Source organism: Gymnodraco acuticeps, unplaced genomic scaffold, assembly GCF_902827175.1.
Source record: "Gymnodraco acuticeps unplaced genomic scaffold, fGymAcu1.1, whole genome shotgun sequence".
Classification (NCBI taxonomy): Eukaryota; Metazoa; Chordata; class Actinopteri; order Perciformes; family Bathydraconidae; genus Gymnodraco; species Gymnodraco acuticeps.
Genome location: NW_022990441.1, coordinates 4170493 through 4193209, shown reverse-complemented (window position 1 = coordinate 4193209; position 22717 = coordinate 4170493). Strand labels below are relative to the sequence as shown.

General features: G+C 41.0%; 1 protein-coding gene across 1 annotated transcript; it reads left to right on the top strand.

The window, feature by feature from the left end:
- Positions 1 to 8804: 8804 nt before the first annotated feature.
- Positions 8805 to 14951, top strand: LOC117552237 (uromodulin-like 1). Its single transcript, XM_034225578.1, has 4 exons — positions 8805 to 8831; positions 10928 to 11127; positions 12215 to 12371; positions 13545 to 14951. Exons 1-4 carry the CDS (start codon positions 8805 to 8807, stop codon positions 13683 to 13685), a joined length of 525 nt encoding a protein of 174 aa, XP_034081469.1. The 3' UTR covers positions 13686 to 14951.
- The last annotated feature ends 7766 nt before the right edge of the window (positions 14952 to 22717 follow it).

Here is a 22717-nt window from a genome sequence, read left to right as displayed (position 1 = left end):
CGGCAACCCAAGATGGACACTTGACACAGTGGCTTTTAGCAAAGCTCAAAAAGAAAACTCGAGAGAGAGAGATGAGTTATTGTTATTACAACGTGACTTCACTATTATTTAACAACTCTTTTTATTGGGTTCTTTTATTTGGGGTTAAGTACATTGTCAGAATAAGTGAGAAATGGATTTAACTTCTGTTAGACAGCTATATGCCATACATGTTTGCACACATTCACAGTAAATATGTATTCAGTATGATAGCTGTCTAACAGAAGTTAAATCCATTTCTCACTTATTCTGACAATGTACTTAACCCCAAATAAAAGAACCCAATAAAAAGAGTTGTTAAATAATAGTGAAGTCACGTTGTAATAACAATAACGCATCTCTCTCGTTTTATTTTAAGCTTTGCCAAAAGCCACTGTGTCAATGTTGTCCTACTTGGGTTGCCGTCCGGAGTTGTCCAATATGGCGGACCATCTCGCACATGCGCACTGCAGAACGGGCAGAGCTGCAGATCGGGTAGTGACTGTCACTACCCGATCCGTCCCCCTCTTGAATTGTAGTATCATTATAGATAATGATACTACAATTCAAATGCAATACCAACAACAACTCAACAGCAACAACGCAAACTACGACAACAACCCACACATCGCGCATTGTTTAGAGCGGTGTTGAAGCGCTCAAATTCGAAACAGTTTCAACCTGTCATCTGTCAGAATCGAGACGAGGCAGTGCATTGAATCGCGTGAATGGACCGTGAACCAGTAGTGATTCATTCAGGAAATGAAGCAGTTGCTGGTTCGGATGTCACATGTCACGTGATTTGAAGCAGTTGCTGCTTCTGATGTCATATGTCACGTGATTTGAAGCAAGCTTCGAATTACTGCTTCTATGAAATAGGAAGTCCAGGGTTGAAGCTCCGTTCGAAGCTTCAGTGTCAAACTGCCATCACTACTATATGTCTCTTGTTGTTGATTACGCAGCACTGCCATGCTACTGGTTCATGTCCCTGAATAAATGGATGAAAGAAGAACAATGACTGCGCATACTTTATTAGTTTAACAAAAGCTCAATAAATAACAAAGACCTTTGACTGGCACTTTTCAAATTTTGTCCGGAGGATTTAAACTTTAACGGACATGTTGACCCGCTAAAAAATATTCTAACGGGAACTCTGCCTAAGGGTTGTGATTTTCATTACCTTTTTCTGCTGACTTCATATTTGCATGTTAGTCCCATTTATAAGAGGTGCCCTGTCGAGGTTTAAATTAGGGATGCACGATAATTATCGGCCCGATAATTATCGGTCCGATATTAGGAATTATGACGTCATCCCGATAAACCCGATACCAGTATTAATAGCCCCGATAATATACAATATATTTTTTGGGTACAAAAAAATACTGCGGTGTGGGTGGATTGGGATGAGGGGCGCTTGTTTTTCACTCGGCTCCTCCCGTTTTGCCAGTACTGTGGTATTAGTGGTTTAGGAAGAGGGGAGTTTTTCACAAATCCAGCGCTCCCTAACTCATGCCTGGCTGTGACGTAAATGGTGTGCGGCCGTGAAGCCAGGACAGTAAACAAACATGTCGTCGGTGGTATGGGCGTTGGAGCTATGGGCAACTCAAGGCATATGCTCGAACCGGAGCTGCCTGGACGCTGCAATCATGTTGCGCACTATCCGTGCTGAGTGTGCTGACTTTTCGTGCAATGTCCCACTGTCTGGCTTCCTGCATAAAGTCAAGTGCTCGGCGCAGTTGTGGCGAAATGTTGCTCCTCTGTTTTCATTTAAACAGCTCCGTATATCCGTTAACGCAGCTAGCTAGCACCAGATGCTAACAACAACAATGCACGTAAGGTCTCTCTCTCACTCGCTTGGGCCACACATACACACACCCTCCCGGTCCTCCAGATGGCCAGTCGGTGCCTGCCGGTGAGCGTGGAAGTGTGGTCTGCCACAAGCGGGCGACAGGAGCGGGGCTGTCAGCATCAGCTTGTAGATGGTATTTTAAACTCGATGCGCTCTGAATCTACGGGGCGGCCGAGGAAAAAAAATACGTTAATCGCGTTAAAATAATTAGTGGCGTAAAAAATTTGTTGGTATCGGTCTTGAGAAGCAGGAAGTTATCGGTATCGGTTTCAAAAAAACAATATCGAGCATCCCTAGTTTAAATGTAAACCATCAGTTTTTCTGCATCCTTTTATGTCAAACAAATGTTTGCAAATAACCTTTTTTTTGCGCAATCCGTTGACGCATTATATTGTTTCACAGATACCACTAACCAATGCTATCTCTATTTTTATCTTATTGTGACTCTTTGTTTTATAAGCCGCTTGTACTTTTTCTACTGTCCTGTAATGCTTGACACTGCTGTTGTCTTCTGAAAATACTTCCTAATTAGGAAGCACCATCATTTATCAGCTAACAGTCTTTCCAAGTGTTCACAGCCACTGAGGGAGCACAGATTAAGAGACAGCGAGACTGCTCTCTTCAATCATTAAAACAGTGTTAGGAACTCATCCAATCTCTTCAAGATGAGCTAGCAGTTTGTACCCCTACCATCATTTGTGTTTTATATCAATAGATCTACTGATATACTGTAAATGTGCACTTTTTTCACAAACCCCCCCCCCCCCCCCATTTATTTGCACTCATCAACATAAAAACATCATTATATCTGTCTCATGAATAAATTACACAACTCAGTTCTGCAACCCTTTAACATTACTGGGACTAATGCGAGTAAAGGCTTATGTAAACGTCCTTGACTGCATCTAGCACACCTGTGATGCTATTGCAGTGACAAGGTCGCTCCACAGACAGACGGATACACATAAATACTGTATCGATTCATGGCAGAGTACTAAAAAAGGCCTCCGTGTAGTTGATGCTGCAGCATTTCTCAAGGAGCACATTTTCCCACAATGAAACAACACAAAGACTCACAAGGTCAAAACAATGCACAAGTTAATCTCAATTTAGTTTATTTCTGTATAATACTTTAAGCAAGGACAGCTTTCGGGAAGACATTTGAGTAACGTGTTCTTTTCTTTTGTAGTCTCGGCAGAAAACGAAGATTTCCAAGGTTACCACACAAAACGAACAAAAGACACAACTGTCACAAAAGATCTGCTTTTAAAAAACGAGAACACAATTGGTCATGGCACAGAGGCAATACCGACAGAGAATACACATCATCACACTGAGGTGACAGTGACTGCCAACCTTCCAGAGGCGGTCTTGCTTGACATCAGACCAACGCAATTGTATGAGAGAGCACAAATCACAAAAGCATTGGCTATTATTGAGTCAAAGACTGAATTTGTTCCCAGAAATGGGCAAAAATCCTACAAATCAACGAGCGATAATACATCAGCTATGAGGATTAACACTACATTAGAAACCCCATTGATTTCTAATGATCACAAGGTCATTTTCCCTTCTACAAAAGCTGCATTTGAATCAATGATGAATGAGGCCTCTGAGCCAGGGGTCCATTTCCCCACAGATGCAGTGAAAGCCTCTCTTTGGCTTCACACTATACTTGATAACAGGAATCAGAGAAACACTGACTCTATTATTCCCACGTCTGTTGACAGAGGATCGGGAGATCTGCATCTCATCCTCGTGTAATTGATAACCTGGCTGTGCTGCGTAATGGCAATAATGACAAACGATCCCAAGGCGAGGATGACAAGGGGATTTCAAACCTGGGACGAAATGAATATCTGTTAGTGTTAGAAAAATAATCACTCGAAACAAAAAAAACTGGCCTCATAGTTTGAACCACAAACTACTTATACCCAAGGCCTCTAGTTTGAAACCACAAACCATTTAAAAGTACTTTAGATAAGTTTACCTGTGTCTTTCTAGGACTTTTTTGGTATCCTTCCGTGAACCAAGGGGTTGAAACCAAAACGGTGCCTGTATTGACTTTCTCTCCTGTGTCGGTAGTTCAAGGATCCGTCACTCCTCTCCTCTCCAGCGTAACCTGGCCCCCCTATTTACCAAATTGTTTATTTGTAAGAGAAACAAGGTAGGGGTCTTTTTCTGAGAGTCTCTCGACTCCAGTGTCAGGCTCGTTTGTCCGGAGAAAAAAGGAGATCTTGGATCCGGCTCGAAGGACCAATATGTTAGAAAAATAATCACTCGACACCAGGTTGAGAATCAATGATCAGGTAACTCATTTATTCTTGCAAGAAGGAGCAGAGTTAAATCACATACTACAAAGGATATGGTTTAACTCACACACATGGGGTATGTTGCTCAAAGGAACAGCAAAAAACATCAGGCTTATATAGTCCAAAACACAGGAGATAACAACAAAGTCGTAAATCGAGGTGGCGCTAATATCAGCCGCGGGTGTCGGAAAGTCGGGTCATCTGCGATGGGTCATCTGTGACGTCTTCTGGAAAGAGTCACGTACTTCCTTCACGCTTCATAGAAATGAGATATTTAGGAGACAGCAAGTCTGTCTTCTCATAAATATCAACAACCTGAAATGCCCTGCCTCCTCCTATCACAAGAAGAGGCAGCTGCAAGGTCATACACAGTTCAGAGCCACACATGATATCAGTGCATTAAAACAACCCAAAGAGTGGAGAAAACAGTATTTCTCCAACAGTTAGGTACTGTACAATCCATCTTCCGCAGTGATAAAGCAGAAGATTCAGTGAGAGCAAACACCCTGACAAACTTGTGTTTGACGTGCCAGAAAGATCGAAGAGCGGCGTCCACTGAGAAATCTCTGGCTCTGGCTCTGCCTGCACCGTCACCTGATGGCTCCTCAGACTCTTTTAGTATAGATGGACTTGCTTTAGATTTCACTCAATTTACAAGCTCATTACCCAGTTCACATCAAAAGTCAGTTGAACAACAACATGAAATGCTCAACAAAGACATCAGTCCACCAATCATTACCAAGCATTCTAGTTTTGGAGTAAGGGAACAACTGGTTAAAATAACACTTTCTAATTTAAACCTCAAATATTTTCTCTCAGAAACAAAACTAGTTGCATTTGACACACGACCTCCTGCTGAGCTGTTATCAGCAACACATATCGACACCACGAAACAGCCGGGGCACACCTTTCTTAGTGATCTGATTTCCACAACAACAGCGTTTTATCGCTCATCAAAGTTACTCTATTCTCCAAGGAAACAAGAAACGATTGAAAAGAAAGTGAGCATCAGGGACCCGAAACCAATATATTTCAGTGAGCATAACAAAAATGCTTCCCACAGTCTCTCCACAAACTTCAAAAATGAATTTTTCCAAAACCAGCCTTTGGACTTCAGCAATGGGTTGGCAAGCAATACAGCCGACATCTCTGAAGCTCCCCACAGCAGTCAGAAAAGTGTTTTACCAGAAGGTAAGGATCAGAGCACTGCATCACATCCAACTGCAGGAATGAGGTTGATTGAAGATCATAGCACAGTAGCACCATTTTGGTAAGCCAACCTCTTTTAGACTAAAAAACCCCAAGTTTTACTCTCAGACAGGAGGAGCCGATCCTTTGATATCTGTGTTGAGAAACCAAAATCTGAAAATAGCAAGCTCTAAGCTCGAAGAACAAATATGGACTTTATCACCAAATAATTCTGCCATCAAGTTAACATCTGTAACCACAAAGAGATAGATGACAGAGAAACTGGATTCTGAAACATTTAACACTTTCAACAGCATTGTTAAACCTTATTTTGTTGGTCCCTCAGGGCAATTATATGAACTGCTTTTGAAAAAAATACAAACTCCCACTTTGACAACAAGAAAAGTTGTTGTGCCTGTGAATTTGTTTCTTGCCGTATCTCGAAAAGACCTTGATGATGGAGTGTCGACTCCCACAATGCCATTTAGCAGGTCATTCTCTGAGAGACTGACAATGAGCAGACTTTTAGGGACTCAATCAGAAGTTACTCAGGAGAGGACCTCTGGTATAAGCAGTGATAACAATTTTGCACCAACAACAGGCCAACCTTTTGTAAATCATTATAATGATTTAATCCGAGATTCACAAATAAACTACAATCTGAAGCAGGGTGATAAAAACAAGCAGGCGTTAACTGTATTTGCAGAAGACGAGGACAAAGAGATAATGAAAGCAGAGGGCGATCATGGCGAAAACACTAAAGAGACAAAAGAGTTGCAGGAAGAAGAGAGTAGGAAAAAGGAAAAGTTGGCTAACAAAAGAGGAGAGCTATTTACACCAGAAGAGACAGAAAGCTGGAAACAAGAAAAAAACAATAACAGTGGAATAGACATTTATCAAAACACAGACATGGAGGAGGATAAAATGAAAGACCATTCTGCCAAGCCTAATTGAAAGGACAGTGCAGGGACCATTAGAGAGCAGGATGTAACTGTAAAACAAGACAAATATCTAAGACAAGGGGAGGGAAGAGAAGAAACTGCCGAAAAAAAAGTTACGACTAAAATGAATACAAATAATTCCTCCATAGATGAAGCTGAAAATCAGAGAGTGTCTTTGACAAGGGAAGGAGCGGAGGCTAGCAAAGAGGAACCAGTGAACAAGGAAGACATTACGCTTAACAGGGAAATTGTTAGAGAAGACATGACATATGTTACCCTTGGACCTACTACTCATTCTAGAGAATTTAACAAAGGGCACACAGTTACAAACGTATCTTCCTGCTGTAGTTTGATTAAACAGTCGGGAGCCCCTGAGCACAAGGGCACTCAGCTGGGGGGAAAAATTGCAGAAATGAAGAGTAATCAATTTCCCTACAAAATGACAAGCAATCAGAGACCACTGCACTCAACTCTGAGATCCCAGAGCCCTAAACTATTAAGAATGACATATTTTCCCACTGAGCCATACACAGAGAAAAAATCCCATCCGTCCACCCACAGGGCTATGCTTACACAGTATGGAGCTGCGTCTTCACTAACTAAAGAAAGTACTCCGAAAAAAGTTGTTGAGGCTACACAAATGGTGCCAAAACTTTCTCAAGCATTTGGAGTTAGCACTTTGAAATTTAGCAATGCATTGAAGCCAACAATTTCTCCGCAAAGCAGTTTAACTAGATCAGCTCACACAGTACTAAAAAGTGTGAGTAATATGCTGTCACTCACCACCCCATGATTGGCAACCCCAGCAGAGGTCCTGAGAGCTCAGACCCAATTCACAGGAAATAGCTCTACTCGCAGTGTATTAATTATTTACAGCATCTCAGATCATAAGCATAAATTAAGTAGTTTGGTTTCGAAGGCAAATTCACTTTTAGAGACTACGAAAGCAACATTTCAAGCAGAACACATTATACCAGCTCATATAATAGATTCCAGTGTCAAGGACCCTTTAATATCTAATATCACTGAGAAAGTTATAACATCTACTTCAGTGAATCCTGCTCGGACTAAGCTGATGTTTAATTACTCATTTAGTAGGCCAGCTACTGCCGCGGCCTTGTCATCTGTGGAACACACCTCCATAGGCCAACCTCACCAAAGGCAATTTGCCACAGAGACAATTCAGTCCGCCTCCTCCTCTTTTGAAATGACTTCAGACCAGCCATGCTCATTTAAATGAACAGAAAAGACAGCCCATTCAGATGCTTTGCATGCTCCGGTTGACGATAACAAGCAGAGATCTGTGCAAACCTTAATGTCATTGATGAGCCCTAAAGAAAAGAATGATCAATTTCCTCTCAGCAGCATGTCATCGCTGCCAAATCTCCTGGCTGTTTGGAGATGACAGTTTACCTGGCACCTTTAGTCTGACAGGGCTAACAAGATCAGCCGCAGGAAAAGAAATATTGAGGGCCAATGCCGGCACTGAATATGCACATATTGTAAGTGGCAATGCTGAGTCCTTGTTAGGGATGGCTGATACAATTCAGACTGAGGAGAATGACAATGAGAGCAGAGATGAAAAGAACAGTTCTCCTTTTATAGAACTGACCACTAGCAGGAGTAAATACCATGCCAGTAACACTGAGAAATTAAACCTTTCATCTCTACTGCAGAATAAGAACCTAGGAGGAAAAAGCAACCACAGCCACAATGAACTATTAAGAGTAGATGACATAAACAAAACAGTGAAAACTACTGTCGCGAAAAATGATGTCTCCCTGCTAGGAGGTTATAATGAAACAATCACTCAGTCCATCATGCCTGCAATTCAAATCACCTATAAGATTGAGCCGGCAATAAATGAAGATTTAGTTACAGAAATGTTTTCTGTAACCTTGCTTGGCACACAGGATAGAACTCACACTACTCCATACGTTGAGTCAGATAGTCTGTCAGAAATACCCCAAATACAGGCTGATGCTTTACCTGATATAGAGGGCCATGCAGCAAAAACTACTTTAAAGCAGCATGGTCCCTCTACACCATGAGGGGCTCTCCTGGTTCCTCGTTTTGGAAGTGTCAAAATTGCTGGCCGCTTACTGAGAGTTATTTCTGAATTTCAAATAACCACTTTAAAAACCAATGATTTTGTGTTTCTGGCACCAACTGCTAGCACAATAAATCTTATTGTCTCAGCAGAAGTTCATGAATCAGCGCTGACTGCCAGCGAGGGTCTGCAAGTTGTTACTGAAAAGTCATCTCAGCAGGCTGCACATGCTGAGCGTATGTTACAGTCCAATAGCCGTATCGAGCCTTCGTCACTGAGAGAGCCTCCCACAAACGACACTACCGGCCAACTCCCCCCTGCTGTGAAGAGAAGAAACACAACAGAAACACAGAGTGTAAAACAGTCTGAGCATGACATTTCTGACCACGTCAGCAAAGAAAACCAGCATGCCCCACCTGGTATAATTGCAGTAACACAAGGTTTAAATGACCCGGGACAGAGTCTCCGAGAAGGTTTGTTAAAAGCTGCCAACAGAGCCGGAGGTCCACTTGACGAAAGGATTGATCATTTTGTATTTGAAAATATCAAAACAACCTTGGGAACAAAGAAGACGTTTGAAGCCAAAGATCTTGTTCATGACATGACTCCTGGAGTACATACACTGGAGGGAGCAGACCAACATAAGAAGCCAGGATTACCTGCAAATAACTCAATAAGTCAAGTGGTACTGAATCCCTTCCACCTACAGGGATAGAGAGTATTAATAAAACCAGCTGTAGTAGAATTGGCTGCAAGTCAAGTGTCATGACAGGAACAATCGGAGCAGGTGATATTGATCAAACTGGTCAAGAGAAAATGTATAAAATACAGGTCGCAAACACCGAAGAAGATCATTTGAATGCAGTGCACCTCCCCGATACAAACACTAAATATGACAGCAATGACAATCCTGTACTTGGAAAGGCTAAACCCCTGGCCACCAACCTCCACTATGCAGCACTTTCACCATACACTGGTAAATCTGATCATGACCAAGCCACTGTTGATAAAACCACTACCATAAATGCCAAGAGAGTGACCGATGAAGCTTTAACAACACCATTGAGACTCCTTGTTGAAAGTGATCGTTTGGAAGGACTTGGGGAACTTGAGCAGCCTCGTTCTGCTGAGAAAACAACACAAAGACACTCTCTCAGTCAGACCTCTAACGCTCAGGATACTGCTGCAACAGAGGTCACTTTATCTGAACCTGAAACAACTACTGCACAGACCACTGTTAAGACTACTGAGTGGACACAGGTCACTGATAAAAAACAAGAAGCTAGATTAAATAGAGGAGCTGCCAAAGCTGAGATATTTCAGCCACAAAATGCCACCAGGTCAGAGCATGCTGTGGCTACAGAAGAGTCAGCAGTACAAGAGTCTTGGCCCAGGCTGTTACTGGCAGAGTCAGAGTCAGAGCCTTTAATGCAAGGCAAGGCAAGTTTATTTATATAGCACCTTTCAACACAAGGCAATTCAAAGTGCTTTACAAAAAACGAAAGACATTAAGAAAATGGCATATAAAATCAGTCATTAAAAAGAAAAGATAATAACATAAACATTAAAAGAAAAAATACATGGATAAAAGTTACAGTGCAGTTTAAGATGTAGAAGCACAGCAGATGGACCTCACCTCATCTTTACCTCTCTGGGTAATCTTTTTTTGTAACACTATTATTTTAGCATTATCTATTAATCATGTGTCAACAAATGGGAGAAAAAAACATGTGTTCTTGCTGTCTTCCAGTTATGCAATTACATAGATAATCTATTGCAGCCATCTGCTTTAAATGTTCCCTAAATTGATATTGTCATCACATGGTAATGCAGTTATGATTAGGTACAGTTTTGCAAATGCCTGATGATTCATTTAGACCACACATGAATCCAACATGCGTGAGTATGCTGCTTGAAAGCAAGGCTGTTGTGAGCTTTAAGAGGACCAAAAGTATGGGAAAAACACGAATCAAACGTGGGTGTTGTGAAAAAATATGATAATCTGGTCATGTTTTAGCCACCCTTGGAATCTATTCGTTAACTTTTCATACATAATCATTGATGTGCTTAACTAAGAAGGTTAACATGGTAAATACTTTAGACTACCTGCCAAACATCAGTATGTTAGCATTGTCACTGTGAGTATGTAAGCATGCTGACATTTTGTTTTGTTAAATAGGATTTCAGAGCATCCTTAAATTCATCTTGTTGGAAACAGTACCTGTTCAACTTTGACAAAATATACAAGCCAGTGAAATCAGTCATTGTGATGGATTAGATATCTCGAGCAAGTTTAAATTCTATGGAGTTGACATTGCTTTTGTGGAAATAAATTGCTGCCTGTGATGAATCTTTAAAAACGACTAAAACATATTTCTTCAATTGTAAGCAGTAATAGAACATGTCCGATTTGTATGGCCTGAAACAAGTACATTCAATGTACTGTATGGTCCTTAATTTAAGATGTGTGTTGGAAAATGGAAGAACATTACAATGTTTCCTTTTGCAAATTAAAATAAAACGAATCTTTTGCCAGTGTAACATAATTTTCAGATGACCTGTGTGGCAGTGGGAACTACACAGCAGAGATGAGTCTGAACATGGGAGCGATGTGGAGCCTGGTGATGCTGTGCCTGCCCTGGGCAACCTCAGAGTGGTTATCAACTTGAAGACAAACAATAGTCAGATTAACCTTAAGGTCACCTCCTGTTGTCTGTCCCCAACTATTCAGCCAGACACCACCAACTCCACCTGCTGCCTTTTCTCCAGGTACACCGGAAAGTACTGAATAAAGTTTCTGGGAAGAAGTGTTGTTGTTTATTTTAAGAGGGGTAGGGTTTGCTTTGTTTTTATTTCAAGGAAATTGGGGAAAATACAGTCTACAGGATGTACGCAGTGTAACATGTACAATACATTCACCGTTGTATGTGTGGCCATCTGGACTGCATTTCATGAAAAAGAAAACAAACATGTCTGCCTTTTGTATTTAATATGCTGCCTTATGTAGCAGAAATTGGAATAAGGCTTTCAAAATAAATGGTAAAAATCGGACTCTTGGTTTCTATAAACGTATAATAGATATGTGGCCATGAATAATGCAACGTTTCTAACCTCTATAACAGCCTTCACACAACATGGACAGACTGCCAGTGCTTACAAACACATTTATTAGAGAAACCAGGTTATTGGATTTCAGATTAAACCAGGGAGTTGCAGGTTCATTTTAAAAAGCTGAATATTTTCTGCTTAGTAAGAGGACTGCTATACAATAGGTTGTTATCTCTCAGAGCCAGCATCTTGCAGATAGAAATTCAGTGTGCACCTGCAGACTCAGAGAGGCAGCAATACAAATGCACAACCTCTTAAATATGTCAAACTTTGAATAGGCTTTATTTGACTTTTACCCTGTACCTGAACAGAACACTTTCCTGTCAAATGAAAAGAAAACAGTAAAATATTTAACATCCGCCCGAATTTATAAAAGTAAACCCGCCATCAACATACTGATGAATACATTCTTAATGATAATGGGTAATATATAAACACGTAACTTATTCACATCATGCACCATGAGTTATGACTCTAATCTGACAAGAACATTAAGTGTAAACTGACCTTTACTTAACATGGTTTCTTTTCTCTTAAGATTTCAACTCAATTCAATACAAAATATTGATGGCAAACTGCCTTTCTGCCTGCCGTGGTTATTCATCAATACAACTTTAATTGCTTGTGACAGCTGTATGGAGACCTTGTCTGGAGAATATCCTCATTCTTGCTCAGACATTTTACTTTTTCTTTCAAGGCAAAAATGACTCTGCTAACATTATCCTTTGTGTTTGTGTTGGTGCTTCAGGTTAGCAGCAGAGCCTACGTGGATCACACTGCTGCCCAGTACCCTGTCAACCAGTTCCAGCTTCACCATTAGTCTCTTCCAAATGATTAATTACTCAGTAGTCTACCTACACTGTGATCTCAGTGTCTGCCTGAGGAACCGCTCTCTATGTGAAAGGGTAAGACTGCAGCGGCTGCACTGTGTAATGAATCGAGAGGACGAAAGAATGGGTGGTTGAGAGTGATTTAAATTTAGTGACACGGGGTGTGACACTGTGAAAACAGGGAGACAGACGAGGAGCTAACAGGCTGATGTAAATGGCTGGGGTGACAAGTAAGAAGGGAACCCAAGGTGATTGAGAAAATGGAGAGAAGGTAAATGAATGCATGACCAAGAATGATAGTAGAGCTTGGAGTTATAAATAATTTCCCGAATTAGAATGAATAAGGGGAGGGTGTATTGTGTTTAAAATATCCTGCCATAGCCATAGGAACAGCAGTCTGAATGTGACTAAAGTAAGAAGTCAAGACGAAGGCTGACAGCTAAATACACACAGCGTAAAACCTCGGTGGTGTCTTTGCAAAGTTGCAGAACACACTAAAGAGCATCAAAAGACGCTAATACACATTTTTGTCTTGGGCTGTTGTGGCAACGAGGTCTCTGATTTAATGGGAAAAAGTGACTCATCTGAAGTACGTCAGGGAAGAGACAGAAGATAAACTGCGCACACTTGTTTTGACGTCTGCCTTTTGTAGTGCACTTCAACACCACTCTGATGAGGTTTCTAGTTTTTCCTCATGTTTTCTCTAATTGCAACAGGCTTTTTTGCTGTGCGTAATGATACGTTTAAACCCAGTTGGTTTCTACAGTGTTTTGTAATGAATTGGTATAACAAACATCAAGTTTATACCAAAAGAGTGAACTTCTATATAGGCTGCAACTTTCTTTACATGCATCTTTTGATCATTTCTCCCTCATTCCTTAAAATGGGGTTTTCTTTTTTTGACACATTTTTCCTGAAAGCTATTTTCTTGCGTAATTTCTCAACTACCTTGTTTCCAGTGCTACAACTCAGAGTGGGCTGCTTAGATTAAAAGAACATATGTTGCTTTCAAGCTAAATTCCTACATCTCTATTTGAAATAGATGTTTCTGCTGCTGTCCTTTTATCAGTATAAAAAATACTATAAAGTAAAACAGGTTTTAGGTGCACCTGTATTATCTCAATTGCTATTTCTGTGCATTGTTTCTGTTATTTTGGATGATAAACAAGAACACCATCCTTCTTCCAGGTTAATTACCTGTAACCTCTTGTTTTTCTAATGCTACATATTTATTTTGTCTTTTTATAGCAGTGCCTAAAGCAGAGGAGTAAATCTTCCTTAGAGGGTTCAAAGGCTGCTGAGACCAATCTCAGGAATCGCATATCCTTTGGTCCTATGTTGAGAGAAGTGAATAATTCTACCTTCCCTGGGGAGATAGGTAATTATTAGCTGTGCCTTAAAACAAAAACGATCAATCTGAGATAACAGCACACGAGAGCTGCCGGGCAGGAAATGGGCAATGACCATGCCATTTATCTAGTATGTTAGGAGATGAGACATAAGTGGCTCTTTATGTGCAGATATACTGTATATGTAGCTCTCCGTGGGTTTATCCATGTGCAAAACATATGCACCAAGGTGCTTTGTACATCAAAAAGTTGTGGATACGTTCTGTTCCGCAAGGACGCACAATACTGGAATGAGAAGAGTAGAAACAGTACAAGAGTATTAAGCCACAAAAGGACTGGAATGCCTCTGTCTTTTGGGCCAACATGTTGCACTTATCCAAAGAGTGTTGCAAATCTTGAATTGTGTAAAATAGAAATTGGTAATAATCAACACCATCAAAGACATTTGCAATTAATTGGAGACCCCCCCCCAAAAAAACATTAGGATAGTGCTAACAAGTCAGAGTCTCTATTTGTTTTCAGACCCGTCAGAGCTTGACCTGGTTCTGGTCATCGTTAGCCTGTTGGTTGGCTTCACTATCGTCACGGTGACGCTGCTGCTGGTGTGGCTGGCCTACCATCGCCCGGCAATTTGGCTGCTCCACTCAGCATCTCCACGACGAGCCTGCTGTGGGTGTGCTGGAGGTGACTTGATCCTACCGTGACCAAGGATGCACCACTGCCAATTACACTGATCACGTCCTCACCAAAATAGCTGCCGACAATTACATTATTCAACAGACAGTGGAGCAGTCAATCATATTAACCGTAGAACAGAGGCGGCCACTTGTATCAGCCGGTACAGGCCAGACTAGAAGATGAGAAGCAATCCAATTCACACCTCCTCTCGAAGGTGACACAGCTGTTGCAGTCGAATATCACACTTAACAATGAGCAGTCTATTATCATTCGCTGAAAATAAACACCTTCCCCAAATAGAAAAGCTGCTCTGATCCCTTCATTTTCCCTCAGAGGCAACAAATCAATAGTCTTTGTATCCCACTTTGAGATAGACTGCTCGTTAAAACCAGTTTACATAATGTATTCATTCGTGATTTGACAGTTATATTGAGCCTCTGTGATCAAGTGTTAAGAGAAAATATCACTCATTGGTTTACGAAAAACTCCTAGCTCATTTTTAGTTGTAATCAAACGTACACAAACCCTCTGAAATGCTGGTTTTCATTTTATATGTCCAATCAAAATGACATATTACATCAATATGTTATATGGCAAATAATATACAAATGGTTAATCATTAATCATCATTTACAATATCATCTGTACCTTGGAGAAATAAATTGTTTTTTATCTCTAGTTTTCTCTCTTTCTGATGATCATTGATTTGAATTTAATTCATGCAATACATTTTTGTCTATTGTATCTTCACTCATTACAATTCAATTACATATAATGGGAAAAGCTGTCTTCTATTATTTCTCTAAAGCTTTGTAGATTTATTTTGTAATCAGTGAACAGACGTTTTTGTTTACCTATAACAGTGTTTCTCAAACTTTTTCATACCAAGGACCACTTAACCAATAAAAAAACACTCGTGGCCACAAATATCCAAAAACACATCGTTTTTCTCGAACAGATTACAAATCGCCTGAAAATGGTACAAACAAGTGGCAACATGTGTGATGAAGGTGTTGCGCTGGGCTATATCACGAAATCGGATGTGAAACTTAAGCTTGCTCCAATGCGGAGATATTTCCACGAGAGTGCGGAAAACTTAAATGTATTTATTTATTTAAAATGTGAAATGTTACCAATATACTCACGGACCACTAGGGGGCGCTCACGGACCACACTTTTTTTAGAAGCACTGAAACAATGAATTGGTGCAGAGCGTAAACACTATAGAGGTTGTAAAATTGTAAAAAAAGATTTGGACAAAAACATTCACAAGAGTTAACGGAAATGTAATGAGAGAAAGAGATTCAATGTTACACTTATGGTGTTGTACAAATATAATATCCTGTAGTTATACAATTAAAAGAAAACAACATTTACAAAAACACAGATTACTTACTAAAGAGCCACAAGGGTACATTATAAACCACATCACAACTGTAAGACCAACTTTAATTCAACAGTTGATGTTGTTTTAGCAATACATTAGCGTTAGACAACTAGCATTGTTGAAAGCTTGCAAAGCACCAAACTATTCACAAAAAAAGAGCTAAAATAAAAGAGGAACTTTAATACTATGAGGCCATTTTGAAGACACAGAATATGTTTTTAATTTACATGGTCACAGATCTGTCCAAATGCTTTGTGTATGACACACTCCACCAAAAGGGGTTGCAGAAAGTTGAACCTGAACTTACTACAGGTTGTTATGATTCAGCAATATTTTTGCATCATCACCTTAGAATTTCATAAATATATTAGGGCACAAATAAAATCACTTTTGTATTGCATGTGCTATAACATGTGGGTATCTGGAGTGCCTACTACACAAACTGTGAGATAAAACAATCCAGTCAGTTTTTTGAAGGCTGTGCAGTCAGAAACCATGGGTGTCAACATGCCTCGGCTTGAGAACTTTCCAGATTTCCTTGTAAGCCGACCAGGGCAGCCTGCCTTTTTTCTAGTGGGGGGCTTAAACAGACAACCTCTAAAGTTGAGCATTTGAGACAGAAGGTAAATACAGGAATATTCAGACAGACAGTAAAACAAAGGTAACCCATTTTTTGAAAATGAAAGCATATAAAAATGTTCTAGTAGAAACCATAGACTGTATATATAAAGGTAGAAACCCAAAATACAAGTATAAACCTGAGTTTTGTCGCAGTTTTCCGCCTTAAAATCAATGTCAACACAGCTGTTTTTCGCTTCTGGTACCTCTAATAATGTGCTATGGCAGGAGAAGGTTATCAGCCTCTCTAGCCTCTAGCCTTTGACCTGTTTTGGCATGGGAGTCCCAACACAAGACTTATGCCGACACAGCTTTACTAGTCATGGTGACTCGCAAAATGCCCTGCCATGATAAAGTGGTAATCCCTTTCCAGAAGGAATATATATATCTCGGGAAATCCAGACAGATACTGTTGAATATTAAGTGATGTTTATGTTCCTCTCACAAGCAAATCCTATACATCCGGTTCCTTGGCTGCCTATAGATTCACAATGTTACTGCTCTCTCTCTCAAGTACCATGCATGTTTATAATTCGGTGGAATTACAAGTATCGAAATATCTGCCCAAGATAAGGATTTGATTGAAACGCATTCAACGTTCTTGAGAGATACACATGATCTAATTAACATTCTTGTCTGAAACACACAGCTTATACACCAGCGTTAACCATAGTACATAGAGAATAGACAGCCTGTTCACTTCAGTGCCCTTCACTCTTTAATTTTGTTTGGTTATGTTTAGCACCTTCTATGCTCACAGAATATGGATCAAAGACACTGGAGTAAAGCCTGTTAGTTATAGAGGACATGAGGGGCAACGGAAAAGCCTGTGGCTCCAGCCAGTCAGCTTCACAGCGTGGTGGAGCCTGCTAATGCCATTGGCTGTGAGATGTGGATGACAGACTTCTTCCCCCAGGTAGCCTATCAGGAATCTGATCATGTGCGGCTGGTTTTCATTGGAACATCAATCCAAGAGTCTGTCTTAAATAATAGTGTTAGTTAGCGAAGCATGAAACTATGGCTGTCAGTGAACGTTAAATTCATCTATTACCACTCCTGCATACATAGACTGAGAGAGAGACTTAAAGGGTTTAGGTGTTTATAAGAAGTTTGTGGTGCAAGGAGTTGATGCTTCAACTAAATAAATCTAAAGAGTATTACCTAATAAAAACAACAAACACAGGGCAGATTTTGTGTAGAAACAATCACATATAAATCATTATAAAAATGCTGTGTTTTCAGCATTTTACATTCAGGCTGTCTGCAGTGTGATGACAACACAACATACTGTAGGCCAGGGGTGCCCAACCAGTCGATCGCGATCGACCGGTCGATCGCGGGGAGATTCCCAGTCGATCGCGAGATGTGTCTAAAAATAGAACAACAATATTCTGTTTTATCGTTAATGTCCTATAAGATAATCTTCCTGTGCCAGAATAATGCACTTGAACGCATCAAAGCTTTGTGATTGGCCGGCGTGACCCCATGTGTCGGGGCGTGGCTGGTGGGCAGTGGGCAGTTTCGGTGACATTGTCCGTGTCAACAGGAGTGACAGTCCGCACACACACAAGACCGCAATTATGGCAGAAGCAAAAGAGCCCAAAATATATCATTTTCACTCCGAGTGGGAGGATGATTATTTTTATCTATTCCAATTCAAACTCCATCTGTCATCTGCAATGCGAGCGTGGCTTTATCGAAGAAGGGTAATTTAGGAGCGGCATTTTCAAAACAGTGCACAAACGCTACGAGACGGAACTCCCTCCTAATTCTGCCCTACGCTCCAAAAGGGGAGGGGCCTGAAAGGACAGCTAAATGCACAGCAGTCCATTTCCACCAGGCCCAACAACAAGAGCAAGGCTGCTACCATAGCATCTTATCGTGTCAGTCACGTTCTTGCGAAACACATGAAGTCTTTCAAAGATGGCGAAGTTGTGAAAGAAGCATTCCTGGAGGCTGCAGACGCGCTTTTGGGGACAGTAAACAACAACAACAACAGTAGCATTTCAACAGGTTTTTGATATAATAAAAACTCAAGTTGGATACCGTTATTAATCAGCTGTGAGTTTTAGTTTGTTTGAACTTAGTCATTATAATTATTGTACAAAATGGTATAAGAATGCAAACTTAAATTGATTATAGTCTATTATCAATTCAGGTTAAGAAACTGTTGCTTGCATCCTATTAAAGGCATTTATTTTTATACTCTACTAAAATGCAACAAAAAATTCTTATTTATTGCACGTTGGCAGCAGATTCCTGTGTAGCTTCAGATCTGAGTTGTCTTATTAGTAAGCCTAATTTATACTTTTGAAGCAACACTATTTCTATATAATGGCAAAGAAAGGGTTCAGCGTCTTTTCTTTTCTCCCTGAGTCATATGTGGCAGCACTGTTCAATGTTTCTTGAAAACATTACCCACTGTAGTATGTGACGTGTGAATAAACTCCAACTCTGTATCAACAACACTGTTGTGTAACTTCAGTTAAATACTTGTATGTGTGTATATTAGAAAGAGCCGAGGTAAGATAAAGGATCTGCAGTATTTTACGAGGTATTAATCGTACAAAGGTCAGTTTTATACAAGTAGAAGTGTGTATGTATCTTGTAGTAGGCTGTCAGTAATGGCTACGCCTCTCTATTTGGACTGGTAGATCTCGGCAGACTGGCAACTTTAAAAGTAGCTCTCGGTTCAAAAAAGGTTGGGCACCCCTGCTGTAGGCCATTTAACTGCAAATCATCCCACAGATGTGCTTCTTCTACCTTTGACAGCCCTACAGTGTGAGCCAGCAGATTTAAAAGTTACATAGATGGGGGAAATCCCATTGAAGTGAAATAAAAAAAACTACAAACCATCTCTTTGAAATGAAAGCCTGAACAAAAGGCCACCTTGGAGCATCTAAAAAAAGAGAAGATGTGTTACAACCTGCCTTAAGGCTGGAACACATAGGGAGGCCACCCAGAGTTAAATGCCAAATATCTGTTTATTTAACAGGTTAAAGAAAAACACCTCTGATGAATAGTGTACGTAAGAATCAGACTGTCAGTAGTGTGAGCAGTGTGTGGGTGTGTGGAAGGGTGTTGTAGCATGTTGGAGGGTGCATCAAACCTAACACAGGCTGTAGGCTGAGGTTGCTGTCGGAAGCATTTCCAAAACTACCGCGGTGGGGGGGGGAGGGTGCTAGTGGATCGCCAGAGCTGGATTAACATGCTTATTGTAGTTGTAAATGCACTGTAGGAAAGGAGTGAGTAGAGGGTCGAGTTGTCGATTCTTGTTCTGTTTTCTGTGACTATCTTCCTCACCCTCTCAGACTAACAGTTGCGCGCGCTACTAAAGAGACGCGTTACCATGGAAACCAAACAATGGTGTAATTGTATTAAAGTCAGAGTGGAAACAGTCCTGAGTAAATCTGATTTTGTCAGAAATCGGGAGAAATGCGGGAGAAATATGACCCCGGGAGGAAACCGGGAGAGGACAATGAAATCGGGAGTCTCCCGCGAAAATCGGGAGGGTTGGCAAGTATGGCCAGGATCAGAATCAGAGACTGGTCCCTGCAGCTGGGCAACCTTTATACCTTCTTGAGGCTCCGCCTCTAGATGGGCGGGCACAAACAGGACGACACTCCCAGCACCTGCCAGAGGACAGCAAGGCAGGGAGCACAGCCAGGCAGAAGGGGGGAGGGGTCGTCACACCCCCTCCCTTAAAATGGAGGACCCACTAGGATCCTCCAACCTGGGGCACAAAATCACAGACACAAAACACAATAGACAAAACCAAGTTAACCTTGAAATGTTCATACAACCTGCAAGCACATCTGTAGCATCTAACTCACCCCCTCAGCAACTTTGGTACCCAAGAAGCATTTTAAGAGAGGCAAACAGAAAAAAACAGACACCCCTGCAGGGAGAAAAACACTAGTTAACCAAGGAGGTTATAGCCCTGGACATGGCATCAGCCACTGTATTATCCACACCTTTGACATGCCTAATGTCCAGATGAAAAGGCTGGAGGAAGAGACACCAACACATAAGGCGTTGATTTGGATTCTGGAGCGAGTGCAGAAAGGTTAGGGGATTATGATCTGTATAGACCACCAGGGGCCCAACTCCACCCCCAACAGACACCTCAAAATGTTTTAACGCCCAGATGAGTGCCAGTGCCTCCTTTTCAATGATCGAATAGTTTAATTGATGAGAGTTACATTTCTTAGAGAAGAAACTCACCGGGCATTAGGAGCCCCTCTCATCAACCTACGCGAGTACAGCCCCAGCTCCAACCTTACTAGCATCCACATGATGAGTGAAGGTAAGCTTCCATCTGAGCGTCTAGCAGAGGCACGAGACTGGTCTGATGTTGAGCGCACCCTTCTGCTTCAGTGTGTCTTCACTGGAAAGGCCCAGGAGGCTTTCGCTGCCATGACTGCTGAAGACAGTAGCAATTACCAGTTGGTGAAAGCTGCTGTACTTCGGGCATTTGAGTTAGTACCTGAAGCATATCGACAGCGCTTTAGGTTACTCCGAAAAGAGAAGCAGAGGTCCCGGGTTCAGATCCCGGACGAGTCCCCACTTGTTACAACCTGCCTTAAGGCTGGAACACATAGGGAGGCCACACAGAGTTAAATGCCAAATATCTGTTTATTTAACAGGTTAAAGAAAAACACCTCTGATGAATAGTGTACGTAAGAATGTCAGCAGTGTGTGGGTGTGTGGAAGGGTGTTGTAGCATGTTGGAGGGTGCATCAAACCTAACACAGGCTGTAGGCTGAGGTTGCTGCAGCATGCCAGAATCAGAGACTGATCCCTGCAGCTGGGCAACCTTTATACCTTCTTGCAGCTCCGCCTCTAGATGGACGGGCACAAACAGGACGACACTCCCAGCACCTGCCAGAGGACAGCAAGGCAGGGAGCACAGCCAGGCAGAAGGGGGGAGGGGTCGTCACAGATGTGACTGCAGAATGCTTATCTGCAGCTTCTCTCTCATGAGACATACATTACGAGTGAATGAATGACATTTTCTTTTACAGTTTCTAAAAACTAGAGAAAGACTGAAACAATAAAAGATGGACAACTGCCTGGTGGGAGTTACACAGAATGTTGAGATAATGGTGGAGATTTGCATCATGCTCTCAGCAGAGAGAGACCATATTGAATTTTAATGTGATATTTGCTAAAAAATGAAGAAACCCAAAGGAGATGGCTCAAATATTTATATGACTGCCCAAAGGAACACTTTATTTAAATATGTTTGTGTGTTTGTCCCTGAATGTACTTATCTGAGTTCTATTTTTTAACATGGCAACACCTCATGTCCCCAGATAAATATAGCTATAAAGAGTGTTGAGTGGTGGTAAAATATAAGAGCCAATAAAAACAGAAAAGTGGGAATAAAAGGAAAGGTGTTAGAGGACATCTTTGTTTCTTTATATTTGCCAATCAGTTTACTACTATGGTAATCCTCTCATAAGCCAGGGAGTTTACATCTTTTTTTATCAAACGACACCCCGCTGAATGATGCAGGAAGATGAAATCCACCATTTAGAAGAGTCAATGTAGAAATAATTACAAATGTCTTGACACATTTGGACCTAAAAAAGGCAGACACACATCAAAGTCCCTACAACACCAGTAATAAGCTTGCAGCGATTAACATTTACAATTAATCTTAAATAAGTTTTGTAATAATTACAACATGTGTTATGTATTCATGAAAAGCTCCAGGGAAGAACACATTATATTTTTTAGAAATTGGAAACAGTTTCATCCGAACATGGAGACAAATGAAATAATCCCCTTCTTATTTTCTTTGAAAACAATAAACCTCCTCACACACACATATGCTCAAATGTTGTTAATTGTATTTTGTTGTCTGAAACAGAGCAGAGAAAATCAGCCAGACTGTAAGGGATTACTGTAATGTGAGAAATAGGGCTCTGCTATGGCTAATGCCATGGTAAATTCCTTGAAAGGACACTATAATGCTAATTTCAGGTTTCATAATATTATGTTGTTCCTCTACCTTGACACGTTTACATACTTAACTTTTCAAAAATTGCTTTATTTTTCTGATACTTTCCATGATGCGGCGCCTCTTTTCACCCAGAGCAATCACTGCTCTAATTGGACCCCTTAGAGAAGTCCGGTCCCTTAGCCTGCTCTATCACATATCATAGTGTTATGTGGTGATGTCATCATGTAAACAAAGGACACGCACACATACACTCTTTCTCTCCTTTTTTATTACAACTGACCTCACTCAAAAGTGCCTTATAGCTGATCCAGGAATCTGCCACAGGGCTCTACTCAGGTGGAGAAACACGCACACACAAACACACACACACACACTGGTGCTTCAGAGAACTACTGCCAGGATTGCCGACCAGTGAGCCATT